Source organism: Sinohyriopsis cumingii, chromosome 7 (genome assembly GCF_028554795.1).
Source record: "Sinohyriopsis cumingii isolate HCF-2022 chromosome 7, ASM2855479v2, whole genome shotgun sequence".
NCBI classification, from domain to species: domain Eukaryota; kingdom Metazoa; phylum Mollusca; class Bivalvia; order Unionida; family Unionidae; genus Sinohyriopsis; species Sinohyriopsis cumingii.
This window is the reverse complement of record NC_142967.1, coordinates 34118521-34133674: the sequence shown is the minus strand read 5'-3', so window position 1 is coordinate 34133674 and position 15154 is coordinate 34118521. Positions and strand designations below refer to the sequence as shown.

Genomic DNA, 15154 nt, shown 5'->3' with positions numbered 1-15154 from the left:
CTATTTTGTCGTGTTTCCTTGCAGCGATATTATACATGCTACGATTTGCATAGTCTTACAAATCAAGTTACGCTCAACAATGACAAGACAGAAGACCCACTTTAAAGTTATCCAACACCTAAATGTGAAATGAATATCCAATTTCAGGTGGATTACCTTAAATACCTCTACCGCCCCTAGTTACTAAATTTGTTTTATAAACAAGTGTTTCTTTCCAAAACCAAACAAAGAATTGAATACATCGTATCCTTCAATATTTATGAAAGCTGATCTCAATACAATTAAAGAAACTGCGTAACATTACATGGTTGAGTGAATAGATGTAAATATAGAGAGGCGAGAGCCTTTTCAACTGGTCCAGATACGTGCAAATTGTCGTGTATGGTGGTAAGACTCAGCATGTGAAGCCAGTTTTTGGGAACGAGTATTTGCAGATACCTGCGCCAGCAGAGAATCTAGTCCAGGAGGCGTTAACTTGCCTGGTTCTGTTATCGGTTGGTGTTTCGGGTATGTATATAATTTTCTGACTTTGAAAAATAATCATGTTTGGGTTTGAAAAAGCACCAGTTGCCAAACGAAATGATTTAGTTCAGACATCCACATTGAAAACAAGATTTGTTTTGAAAAAGACTGAAATTTAATATGTCTGAACAATATCTCACCTGTATTTTGAATATACTTTCTTTAGAAAAGGGTGAATCTTAGTAGTAGATTTAATTATTGTGAGCGATGAGGGAGTCTACTTTAGAACACAATCTTTTCTTCTTTTTTTTTAACGTCTAAATGAACTATAACACGCTCATTCCCAACTTCGAAGTCATTTACACAGGTCATACACTGACTGCATGCTGGTACACCCGGATAAATCTGGAACATCGTCGTCTCTCTCCAATGCGAGTCGAACTGCAGTTATGTTCCGATCGCGATTTGTAAGTTTTTGGTGAACGAACACCCGGTTAGCTGTGCGAAGTACAGAGCCTTATAACATCATAGGTCTTGAAAATATGACCCAACAACGTTTCAGTAATAAATAAAATATTGTCACATTTAATTTGCACTATTATTCTTGCAACTTTCTCATGAAATAAAAATGGAGAAAAAAATCATTAAATTTTGATTGTCTGCAACCACTGCTTGCGTGCTGTTAGCGATGACACGTCAACTTTTCATTGTGAAGTTATGAGGTGCAATGATGTAAAAAAGATCAATGTGCTTGACAGGCATTTAAAATGGCCATTCTACTTTGTGATTGTATAGCATGCAATAGGAAAGGAAGAGAGGTCTCCAATTTTTGGCCACAATATTCTGACTTCCTGTTTGGCGAAAGAATGATTTTTGCGCATTATTTTTTCATGCCCAACTGTACAGTCAGTCCTTGGAGCAATCCAGTTACAGAAATGGTCCAAAACAGTCTATTTTGGACACACACACACACACACCCTTAAAAACCCCAACAAGTTCTGGCGAACAAAATTTGCGATTTATGTGTAAATTACTGCGCCGACGTACATCAGAGCCATATTCTTGTTATCAGATAAATAGCCAAGGATACACATATTGTCTCACGCTCTTGGTGACACTCTGTAGTTCCTATTTTGTGTATGGATTTTGCATTTTTAAATTAAAATAATTTTTTGGTTTTACTTATGCATGATTCAAGGGTTTAATTGAATCATAAGGTATAAAGCTTGGCCTTATTTCAGATGCGCATCTATAGAAATTATAGCTAGCTCCACTTGGTTATTGTCACTTCCTGGACTTTGATGGTAAGTTGTAGAAAAAAAACATAATTAAAAAAAAAAATAAAAATAAAAGAAAATAAAAACTAGCTGATATTTGTTATTTTTTAAATACTTTTTTAAATATATTTTTCATTGCGTTTTCAGATGCTGATACTGTCTAGTTTGACAGTATTCGCTTTTTTTTCAATAACTGCTAAAGATACTGTACTTTATACTAATTCTAGCTGAATTTTCGAGTACATGGGAGCAGCCATGTTGGTAAGATGTGTCTACAACACAATATCCAAAGAAATTTCAAACCGACTACATGAAAGTAACAGGGGGTATGCCAACGTACTCTCCACTGTGCATGTTGCAAATGCGAACAACTTCACCTTACCCTTGTCACTCTTTCCATAGTATATAATGTCTATAGAGCGCCTCCCCGCTCCAAGCGTCTATGATACTCTGATGGATAATTTGTTTACTTCTAACGTGCGTGTTTTCATCAGTACGAAAACATGGAAGGAAAATTCATCAACAATATCACGCATGTAATACCTATAGGAATAATTTGAAGATAATCTGTACTAATCATCACGAAATGACCCATATACAATAAACAGAAACAGTTCTTATATAATAACTTAGTTATAATTGTTATTTATATATGGTTTAGGCCTAGTCCTACATGTAAGACCTCGAGTCGATAGCTGATAATAATATTTATGTTGTGGGCTTTAGGCTTAGTGACACACAGGGGCTCGTATCGTTGCTTAAAATTGACCTGTCATACATGTACTATATAATAACTGGTATTATATACTATAATAATAACTAGTTATTGTATAGTACATGCATGACAGGTCAATTGTAAGAAGCGATACGAGCCCCATGTGTAGTGACAGTCCATTTAATCTTCGGAGAAGCTTGTGAAAAAATACCATGCACTGCAAAAATGTAGGAAAAGACGATCTTATTCACACATATTTTTTTATTTTTTATTTTTATGAAAATTGTGGTAAAAGAAAAGTTACTATCCTTGTCAAAAAAATCTCAGCCTATGCCTGCATATTTATTGCTACAGTAGAGCAGGGGTCTAAAACTCAAACTACCCAGAGGGCCGCATGAGGGCATTTTCGATGGCCCAAGGACCACACCACCTTTGTTATCTCTCATGAGACCTTGTAATGCCAATCATTTTGTGAGCCACAGGATACTGCTTGGCAGGCCACATGCTTGAGACCCCTGCAGTAGAGTAAATGGAGATGTAGGACAGAGATATACCTGCAGCCTTGTAGGAACCTTTTCTGTACAGTGGACTGACCAAATTATATTGCTCGATGGTAGTGGATCATGGTTTATGCAAGATGTTCAGCTGTAGAGAAATAGTAGCTCCCAGTGTATGTTAGCTGCCTTACACAATTACTAGTACTTTCAAATAGCATGTATTGTGATCAATGTTTTTATTTTCACAGTTTCACTCTTCTTGTTGATAACACATGCCAGTATGTGTTAATTGTCTACAATGTCCAGGTGATTATTATTGCTAGATATTCTTTTCTAGGCCTTGAACAATACTTTGCTGTTATTTATGTGTGCTGTTTTTAATTTTACTGTTGAAAAAGGTGCAAGGATTCATCTTTGAGGAAAGACTTTTGTTTGGTGGTTAATTAATGGTTCTGCTGAATGATTTCACTCACTGAATGATGGCATAATAACAAACTTTAATCTCACAATGAATGCAGTATTTACTGATCAAAGTAAGCAACTGAAGTCAAAACAACATAATGAAGGAGTCCGATGTGTTGATCGGTACATGATAGGATATACATGGCTGCCAGCATTCTGATGGAGGAAGAGCCTGAGAAGTCCAAGGGAAGAACTACCATTCAGTTGGAACCTACTGGAAAGCTATCTCATATACCCACATTGGCTTAACCTGAGACTCAAACCCATGTGGACAAAGATGAGATGTCAGTGATCTGTTAAGGCAGATGCCTTAGACCACTTAATCTGTCCCCCAGCTCTCATGAAGGAGTCTTGATTTAAATAACCATGGTACAGTCAGAATTGGGTTCAGTTACTTTCATGAATTACAATAACGAATATATTTACAATTTGCTTTGCAGCTGTCAATTACAATTTCAGTTACTTGAAGTTTTAACTGTTCTATTACAATTACAATTTCAGTTACTCGAAATAACTGTTCTGTTACAATTACAAGTTCAATTATTTGAAGTTATAACTGTTCTTACTATTACAATTTCAATTACTCGAAGTTATAACTTTTCTCTTTGGATGACTGCCATGTTAACATGATTTTTGGCATATGACTTGAATAACAATACTGCAGTTTAGGAAGGTTGTTATCGGTGACTGCCATATTAACACAGGCATAGCTGTATGACTAAAATTACAACAATTCAATTAAGGAAAGCTCATTGAATGATTGCCATGTTAACATAGGTATTGCAATATGACTTAACAATACTGCAGTATGGGAAGGTTGCTATGGATGACTGCCATATAAACATAGGCATAGCTATATGACTAAAATAACAACAATTCAATTAAGGAAAACTCATTGATGATTGCCATGTTAACATAGGTATTGCTATAAGACTACTACAATTAAAAAAGGTTCTTTGGATGACTGCCATATTAACATTGGTATTGCCATAAGACTTAAATAAGACTACTACAATTAAAGAAGGTTCTTTGGATGACTGCCATATTAACATTGGTATTGCCATAAGACTTAAATAAGACTACTACAATTAAAGAAGGTTCTTTGGATGACTGCCATATTAACATTGGTATTGCCATAAGACTTAAATAAGACTACTACAATTAAAGAAGGTTCTTTGGATGACTGCCATATTAACATTGGTGTTGCCATAAGACTTAAATAAGACTACTACAGTTAAAGAAGGTTCTTTGGATGACTGCCATATTAACATTGGTATTGCCATAAGACTTAAATAAGACTACTACAATTGAAGGTTCTTTGGATGACTGCCATATTAACATTGGTATTGCCATAAGACTTAAATAAGACTACTACAATTAAAGAAGGTTCTTTGGATGACTGCCATATTAACATTGGTATTGCCATAAGACTTAAATAAGACTACTACAATTAAAGAAGGTTCTTTGGATGACTGCCATATTAACATTGGTATTGCCATAAGACTTAAATAAGACTATTACAATTAAAGAAGGTTCTTTGGATGACTGCCATATTAACATTGGTGTTGCCATAAGACTTAAATAAGACTACTACAATTAAAGAAGGTTCTTTGGATGACTGCCATATTAACATTGGTGTTGCCATAAGACTTAAATAAGACTACTACAATTAAAGAAGGTTCTTTGGATGACTGCCATATTAACATTGGTATTGCCATAAGACTTAAACAAGACTACTACAATTAAAGAAGGTTCTTTGGATGACTGCCATATTAACATTGGTATTGCCATAAGACTTAAATAAGACTACTACAATTTAAGAAGGTTCTTTGGATGACTGCCATATTAACATTGGTGTTGCCATAAGACTTAAGTAAGACTACTACAGTTAAAGAAGGTTCTTTGGATAACTGCCATATTAACATTGGTATTGCCATAAGACTTAAATAAGACTACTACAATTGAAGGTTCTTTGGATGACTGCCATATTAACATTGGTATTGCCATAAGACTTAAATAAGACTGCTACAATTAAAGAAGGTTCTTTGGATGACTGCCATATTAACATTGGTATTGCCATATGACTCAAGCTTTACAGAAGCATCAGTGCACACTGGATTAAATTGATTAAGCACCTGTCAGTTACAACTACGTGCATTTGATGCTGTTTATTTACTGTGCTCAACAAAACTCCTCAGAGATTGAAAGTAAATTTACTTGATAAGAAAGTGAAGAAATATGACCTTTTACACATTGAGGCATTTGTGTATTTACATGATCAGCATGGCTTCCTAAACAACAATGGTTTTATATGTTTTATTTGGGTTCTTTTCTTGTAAATTATCCATTCCCATCAATTCAATTTAACACTACATATTCATGTATTAATTTTATGCTAGCAACATTACCAAATCATAATCAATCTATATGTTGTGTTTATGGGTCATATCTGGATAAGATAAGGAAATAGCAAACAAGAGATATGGATTATCACAAGAGATATGGATTATCACAAAGTTTTAATAATGTGGTTTCAAGGTCTCAGATAAATTGCAGATTGGATTCTTGGCTTTAAATTGCAGATTGGATTCTTGGCTTATGACAATGACTTTATATATAGTATGTTGAAGGTCAAATAAAGTCAGGGTGACTGAAAGAAGAAAACATTTGTTTTTGGTGTGCAAGAACCTAGTTCTGCATTTCAGATAAGGATTAAACTCCTGCTCTTTGAGTATGAAAGATGCATATTGATTTTGGGGGGAAATGTTTAAAGGTCAAGTTCATGGCAAAAAGATGGCTTCTAAAAAAAAATTCTAAGTTCTCAACTGTACCTTCACTAAAGTTTGTGTATAGCTTACAGATAAAGTATGAAAGGTGCTTATTGATTGTGGGGTCTTAGGGGTCAGTGGGCAAGATCTGTTACTATCAGAAGCAAAATGTTTTCGCAAAGTTAACTTTAATTCCAGATCATGAACCTTTACTAAAGCGTGTGGAGGGCTTGGATGTATGGTATATGGAAAAGGCCATCTGATTTGGGAGTCAAGGATCAAGGACATTGTGATTCAATGAAAAATGGGTTTTGCATGGGAACTTTCATTTTAGAATAAGTTCCTTGATGAAATATTTTTCTAGCATGCATTTAAGACAGTAAAGAAACATGTTGATTTAGGGATTTAAGGGCCAAAGGTTATAGCCATGGTAACTCTTGTAACAGAATAATGGTTTCTGCACAGTAAGTTATATCTAAGACCATATACCTTGACCAATAGTAATGTTTATTATGGTCAGTAATCTCCAAGTCAGCCATGTCTTAGTAGTGACTATAGTTTACTCTTTACCCATTTTTTGTAATGGTAAGTTTGTCCTTTAAACTTGCAAAGTGTAATGATATAGAGGTTTATGTTTAATATAAAAGGTTGAATCTGTAGTTTAGATTTGATAGTGTACGTTGACTTGCTACAGTAAACCTGAAACAGTTCCAGAGATAAATCTTGTGGATAAGGTCAGTAAATATATAAAAACAACATGCACAATAATTTTGTGATGATTCTTCAAATACATTACCTGGTCATAATACCTTAGGAATATGACCATTACCATGCAAATCACATGTTAAATTTTAGCTTTAGAAAGAGCTAAACACTGTCTGCCCATGTGTGCCAGACTAGAGAGATCTCCCCTTGGATCACAGGATTTGCACCAAAAATCGTGTCCTTTCAGTTATTACTTCCCCTTGTACTAGGTAGCAGACTGTTTAAGACCTTGTAAATTGATGTTGGGTGCTTCTTGTAACAAGTGTAGAGCAAGTTGGAGGAATTTCTTCTATCACGGAAGTATATTCCATCTTTATTTTTGATTTTTTGCTCATAATCTGGGATGAAGTTTTTCTGTTTATTGTAGAATTACAATTTTGTTGTAAATTATACGTGTTAGGCACATTTTTGTAGTTACCTGCATTGGTCACTGGTTTGTGAATTCAACAATGTGTATTTGATTTTTGTATATTGTGCAATATAAATTATAAAAGACCTTTAAGTTTTTCAGTTAGTTTGTTTCACAGCATCAAGTTCTAAATGACATTGTGCACATGTCTCTTGCACAAAATTCTGCTTATGTGTAGATACATAATCCTAAGTTTACTGTAGGTAGTGTATAGCAAAATAGTGTCCACTTAGAGTGTTATAAATGACATTTTAATGACTTTATCTGTGCAGACTTTCACTTGGGACCTTGCTTTGCAGGTAATTTTTGGTGAGAAATGTGTAGTAGCCCAGTAATTTCCACATCATGATTTATTAAAGTGATGCTAGGCTTGAAACACTTGTATAAATTTTGTCCGGTTCTGTTTATATTTACAGAGTGTAGAATATGAGCAGGAGTATGTGTAAGCCTATGTGTAAACCTATAAAATGCCAGATGGACAGGGACAAAAAATATAATACATGTTTAGCATGTGTTGCATGCCACATGGGAAGTACATGTCAAATATGCATTGTATGGACAGAGAGTCATTGGGACACAGTACTGGGCAGACAATCTAAGAAGGAGGGGAAAACATATAAACACATTTTGAGAGATGAGGATATCATTAGTATCAAAGTGGACACCACATCTTTCAATAAATTTCTGATAGATGAGTATGGTAAAACAGAAGGCTCACTAGCCAGTTAACCTTGCTGTCTCAACTAGACCCAACTTTTTGGGTGGTACCAATAGGCCTGATGCCTCAATCATATGTCAGCCAATCTTCCTTTTTGACAGATGCAAGCCAGATTAAGAGCACTCCTGTCCGACTCAGATACTTTCTCACATGATCCAGGTTGGGACTGGTTTTGGAATCACATATCCCATAACCTGTCCCACATAAGGAACTTGACAAAACATCATGGAGGATAAGATGGCCCACTCCATCCTGATTGGACACTGCCAACCATATCAGATTGCATGAGGTCAGTACCAAAGTCAGTCTTACCTGTGAAGTCAAATTGTCTTGTATGCTGCTCCGACATCAGAACGTCGTCACTCTTGTGGAGCACTGAAAGAAAGAAAATGATGGCCCTGTTTTGTCAAGACTGAACTCTGTCATCAGATGTAGGTAACTCATGGTGAAACCTAATCTGATCTAGCATTCATATATGCATGAGAGACTGATTACAGTGATCTTATATCATGTCAATGTGATTAAAATCAGATTTCCACTGTTATACCTGCAGATCTGACAGCAACCACTTAGGGGCCTTGTTCTGGTAACCTATGTTATTACCATAATTGCTAATTTTATCAACCAATCAGATGAAATCTTATATCTTTGTGTTTGGAGAATGAACAGTGTGGATTAAGAGCATGAAAGTGTACCGAATGATTTGATTCACTTTAAGATTTTTGAAAACTGCATTTCCTTTGGCTAATTCAAAGGTCACCAGAACCTGACCCTTAAGTCCTTAAGTGGTTGTCATCAGCTTAGGACAGTGGAGATCTGGTTTTAATCGGATTGATATCATGTACAGTATTTGATTGTACCGTCACCAGCCAGCTCCAGGACAACCAGTTGCAACTTCTTTCCTGTAATGGCTATGGCAGCATTTTAGTCCCATATGCCTGGAACATGAAATAGGCTTTATGACCTAGGCTCCAAAACAATGAAAATAATGGCTCTGTTACACCAAGGCTAGACTCTGCAATCTTATGTGGATTGTGTACAGACAGCACAGATTCATATGTGTCCTTTCTTATGCCTGACGTGTTGGGTGAAGGTGAGCCAATACCACGTATCCTACCCTGGCACAATAGCACTAGCTTCAGCATTGCAGATCACATGGTTTGTACACAATATAGGACCTGTGATTGTCTGTGGTCAGTGTAAATGCCATTATACCTAGTTGCCATGAAGCCATTTAGGTGCATGGTCAGTTTTATGAAAGAGTAGCCAGATACTGTACCATTATGGAAGCCCTGTAGTCCATAACCTGTTTGTAGTCCTTGGTTTTTATGGATCCATCTACAGCTGTACCATCGCAAATTAATGTCTTATTGCTGCAGAGCCCCTTATGACCCTAACAATTTTGTTGCTCATTGGGTCTCAATGTGACAGAGGATTATGTCATTGTGGGTTGCCAGTTTATGAGACCATTTCAGATGATTCTGCTGTTCTAGTGGACACTGAAGCTTTGCTAATGGTAACCAACAGTGCTTTTCTTTCTGATAATATGGAATTTTTCCTTTCAGTGCAAAGGAGAACCCCAATTGGTTTACAGCTGGCGTTCCCTTACTGGATTATCATCCAGGAATTATATTTTGTACAGATGCCAATATAGTAGGCTGGGATACCCATATTGAACAAGCCCTCATGGGCAAACAATTCTCAGAACAATTGGTGGGGAGAATAGCTCAAGTGAGAAGGCTAACCAGTTTGACCCTCTCTGCCACTTAAGGCATTATCAGCCCAAATTGCTAACTTTCTTCTTTGGTTTTTTGAAGTAGAGAAGTTTGTACCAGAGGCGTAGCTGGGGGGGGGGCAGGGGGTACATATGTCCCCGGGCGCCAAGGTACAGGGGCGCCAAAATGAAGCTTACAACGTTACATTATAATAAGTAAACAAGGGTAATATTCAAAAATGTGATTAAATGGGGAGGGGGTTGGGGCGCCAATTTTATAGTTCGTCCCCGGGCGCAAAATATCATAGCTACGCCTCTGGTTAGTACCCATCATGATTGAAGGGTATCATTTCAGATATGTTGCAGAGGAGATAATATATAGAACAAAACAAAGAGCTCTCCGTCCTTCTGGTGAGCTTTGGTCTGTAATGACTGAAGGCTTTGGCTCTGTATCAGAAATGGTTTTGGACATGGTTGAATAAGACACCATTTAAACATGGAGCATTGTTGGTTCATCTCTTATATAAGAAATGCTTTCTAGTTATGTTTGGCAGGATCAGCAAAATACATCTCTTGTTAGTCAGCCTGAACTATCTACTATTCCTATGGAATGATTTTATCCATTTTTACATATAGAAGAAGGAGAGGTTGATATATCAGCTCATGCTCTATTGTTCTGGATAAGATGGCCTATTCACTCTGCATACAAGATCAAGTAAAATTGTTATGCATTTCAGCTCATGATGTTATGGGAGTCACCATCAACATTGTATTCTATCATACCTGTTCCCTAACCAGTATTATACAAGCCATGGAATGGAGGTCAGAGATGACTTTCTTTGGTTTTTACCTCTAAGATCTTTCATCACAAAAGGCTTAATTTTGCCTGGTGGTACCAGTAGCCACAGCACAGCAGGCTGCCATCCCAAGTCATTCAGCAGCTGGTCAGGTGATGTGGCTATATGATTTCTGTTGGATTTGTGGGGATATTTTTCCAGTCAGCTGTGTTGAGGCGTATGGAGTCACCACTCCATGCTAGTTATATCTTAAAAGTTAACACTGCCTCATATACCATAGAGGACTGGACCGCTTTGGTAAATTAGTGCTTAGAGCACTTGGATGCAGGAGGTTGCAGGTTTGAACCACAGCTAAGTCATACCAAAGACTTACAAAAATGGTACTAACAGTTGCCTTGCTTGGCACTAAGCATTAAGAGGTTAGTGTTAGGACTGGTCAGCCTGGTGTCAGGATAATGTGACTGGGTGGAACATTATGCTACATATTTGCATCATGATGCCTCATTGCTAGGCACCACTATAAACTGTCACATTGCAGACATCATAGCAATATGACTGAGATTTTTTAAAAGTTAAAATCTGAATCACACACACATACAGGATACTAGAGATGTCATCTTTGGGGTAGAGGGGGTATAAATCCCTTCACCTCTTCTTTTCCTAAGGTATTTTGATTAGGTAATGTTTTTTGAAGAAGAAAACAATTTTTGGAGCAAAAGATGTTTCTTCAATAATATTTATTTGATCAAAACATAGATAAACCCTGCCAACCGTTACATCCTACTTGCAAAGTGTACATTCTGCTGTAGTCATAACTGTAGTAAGGATAGGATTTAGCATCAAACCCAGTATCTAAGTGATGATCACACTTGCTTGACTCCCACATAGTTGGGCAGACAAGTGTTAGCTTTTTCATTGCTGAATTTTATTATTATAGGGCTGGATTTGATAGGTAGTGTCTAAAGATGTGTTTTACTAAGTATTATCAAGGAGACATATTTTACTCCAAAAGTTGGTTTCACCATTGGAAGGATACTCAACTTGAATTCTTGAGGTTATTGTACCAAAGCACTTTAGATGCTATTTCATAGCTCACAAAAAGTAAAAGAAAAATTAAATCCATTGTGTACAGCTCTGATTTTGTTCTATTTTCTTTTTCAGCAGACATTTGACTGTACCAGGTTTGGAAAACCTTGAAAATGGCCCATCATGAGCCACAGATCCAAAACGAGTTCATAAAGTGTGTTGTCGTGGGTGACAGCGGAGTGGGGAAAACCTGTTTGACATGTTCCTGGGCATGTAATGCCCATTACACCTTAGAGAAACTAGTAAAAACCCATGTGTCGTCAGTGTGGGCAATTGATCATTATACAAGAGACCCTGAGGTTAGAACATAAAGAGTAAATTTGCAGATTTGGATAAAACTTTCTTGGTTACCAGTAGATGCAGAAAATATAAAAACAGAGAAAATTTATTTTAATTGGTTGATTGAGACTGCAATTGATTATTACAAAATGTTACTGAAAAACTACATTTCATGAACATTACACATTTATAAATTTTGTGATGATCATGTTTTTGTGATTATTTTGTTGAAGTGAGAGTCAATAGTTATATTTAATTTGTAAATATATAGCCTGTTTGCACACAAGAACTTTCAGAGAACTGTTTGTCACAAATACAGTCAAGCACAAACCTTTATTAAAAAGGGTGAGAAAAGTGTATGAAATATTTTTATCCCAGAATCATATGATAACCTATTAAACATCAATTACTTGGGAAAGTTCAATGTCATGAATATGCTGAATCGGCTTTCTTCTTGAAAATTGAATAGCACTACATGTATTATGATTTACAATTTGGTGAATTAATTAAGGCAAAAACAAATACATGTATCTTATTGCACTGGTTTTAAAATTAAAGCAGGTAGGTAGGTTTTTTAAAAACATTTTTTATAATGATTATTATATGTACTAACCACTTCAAGTGTTGGGGCTAAAGCAGCTGAATTTGATGTACAAATCAATTTTGGGAATTAAAAAATATGATCTTTAATTTTTTTTAAGAAACATTTTATATCTGTATATCTATATATATAATGAACTTAGCACTTTATGTACTGGGCTAAACCAGCTCAGTTAGATGCACAAATCAATTTTGGGATTGATATTTTGAAAAATTAAATTTTGGGATCTATGGTCAACAAATAAATAACGGCCGGCTGGCCAACCAGAAACACTTTTTTTTGACTAATCTAAAGTCTTTGAATGAAAATGATGTGCTGTATTTGCTTCTTGTTTAAAATTCTCTATTGACAGATCCTCAAGACTTCAATGGTGAATGTAGATGGAGTCCGTGTTTCACTAAGAATTTGGGATACTTTTGGCTACCATGACAAAAATAGGAAGTTTGCCTACAAAGGGTATGTTTGAATAATCAGTGAATGTGTCATATATGTCTGGTGACCGTAAAGGATGAAAATTAAATATTTTACTTTAGGAAAAGAAATGCATATGTTTCAGATAGATTTAAATTTGGGGAAGTTACAACTTACACCATATGTCACCTTTGCAACACATATTTATTAGCTCACCTGGCCATAGTATAATCATGTGTCCATTGTCCATCTGTCAACATTCACTTTTTACCACTCTGTAAGCAATGCTTTTGATCCAGTTTTGATCAAACTTGGAATATAGGTTTGTGTGATCACTATCTTAAAATAGTTCTAAGATTAGCTATGCATAATAATATGGAGACCTTGTATCCAATTGGCTGACCATGTTACCACTCAGGTGGCCATATTTTCTGAGAGTCATCTTCCAGCATTCTTTGCAGTTTTGCTGATATAAGACCCATTCTGATACATTCACAGATCTCCTGGTGTTAGACAAGAACTGTGCCTCAGTCAATTTGACTTCACTGTTGACTTTCGTCCCTAACTGCCCACAGACAACTATCCAGTATGTGTCATATGCTTGTTTGTTTGATGATCACATTAATATATTAGAGATGAGAGCCATACTGAAGGCATATCATTGGTGGCAGTATAATTTCTATGGAAAGAACATTCTAAATTCTGTCTGACAACACTGTAGTGAATTATCTCAGAAGGCAAGGGGGAACCAAATCTCCAGACCTCTGCATTCTTGTTGGGGATTTTCAAATGCATCGTCATCAACGACAAACACAGGTTCATCATATTTCAGGCAGACCAAATTAGCAAAGTTAACTCACTGCCCTGTGAGAATCCACTAAAACAAATAGAATGGTGGCTTCATCCCTTGGTTTTAAGTCACATGAGTACCAGTTGGTATTGATGGCTGGTGGATCTATTTGCAACATGGTGGAAGGCCAAACATCCAACCTTTGTCTCACCAATGTTATAACTCTATGGTCTTAAACTAAGTAACAGTAAAAGTAAAACCAACAAGTTTAGTACAGTTCAACAAATAATTAAATACTCTAAGTTTTAATATTACATTTAAGAGGAACTTGCAGTATTGTGAATTAAATCTCAGATAATCCTAAACGTTTTGCCACTAGTCTAAAAGTACAGAGTGTTCCAAATTAATTCCAATCTTGAATGTGTTGATGTACCAAAAGCCTTAGATGTGCTGTATGCCAATAGTCTTGGTGTATCACAATTACATAATCCAGAATGTCTTTGAATGAATCCTCAGTAATCCCAAAACAGTGTTAATCCAGTCAATGAGCACATTAGCAATTCCAATGACTAATTCCTCCCAAATTATAAGTGGTACTATACTAATGTTAAAATAAGAATGAATAATATTGTTTACTTCAGATCCTTATATAGAAACTAAGTCACAATAAGATGACTGGGATATGGATCATTTTCCAATCAAATTCCTAAGCAAAGTCACTTCAAGAAGCTTCCAAGCTCAAAAGGCCATGTTAATATGTTTATAAATATTATTTTAAACTTCAGCACACAATCATGGACAAAACATAGCTATATAATATTGTTACAAGCCAGGATCTTTACTTGACTGAGCAGTGTCAAAACCCTGGCACGATTCCTGCTAGAAGTCATACGTTTACTCCAATTTTCCAAAGACTTCCATACAACTTCAGTTGTAAATTAGAAAGCCTGACGTGTCCATTCTATACATTAAATTTTACTCTAATCAATGCAAGACCACAGATCGCACAACCTGCCAAATATCTATCAACCACACATCTGCATGGTTTCTCTTCATTAGGTTTCTGGACCGCCAGCAGTTCACGCCGTAGAAACTATACAACTAACCCTTAACACAAGGAACTATTTTAAATCCGCCACCCTAGGCCAGTCAACCCATGGTTTCCAGGCACATTTCGCCAGTATAACTGCACTATATCTGCCACCATGGCGACATGAAAGGTATCTGCCGAGTCCCTTCTTATTGGTTCCATAGTGTAATGTACTGGTTTTCTACCGTAAATACTGCCATTGCAGTCACACCACCAATGTACACCACTAGATTTTAGTAGGGACTTTATTATTCCATGGACACTCATTCGGTTTGGACCTGAATCCACTACTAGTGAACCATGGCATCATGGA

The 15154-nt window shown here is 36.2% G+C and overlaps 1 protein-coding gene across 2 annotated transcripts in view; it reads left to right on the top strand.

The window, feature by feature from the left end:
- The first annotated feature begins 387 nt into the window (after positions 1 to 387).
- The window catches only part of LOC149794998 (rho-related BTB domain-containing protein 1-like), a 63100-nt gene continuing 48333 nt past the window's right edge, over positions 388 to 15154 (top strand). For both annotated transcript variants that reach the window (XR_016422232.1, XM_089964664.1), the window contains exons 1-3: positions 388 to 507; positions 11746 to 11969; positions 12903 to 13006. Coding sequence is in view for 1 of the 2 variants with exons in the window: in XM_089964664.1 (XP_089820790.1) it covers positions 11784 to 11969; positions 12903 to 13006 (290 nt within the window). In the remaining variant the exon portion in view is untranslated. The remainder of the gene's footprint in view (positions 508 to 11745; positions 11970 to 12902; positions 13007 to 15154) is intronic.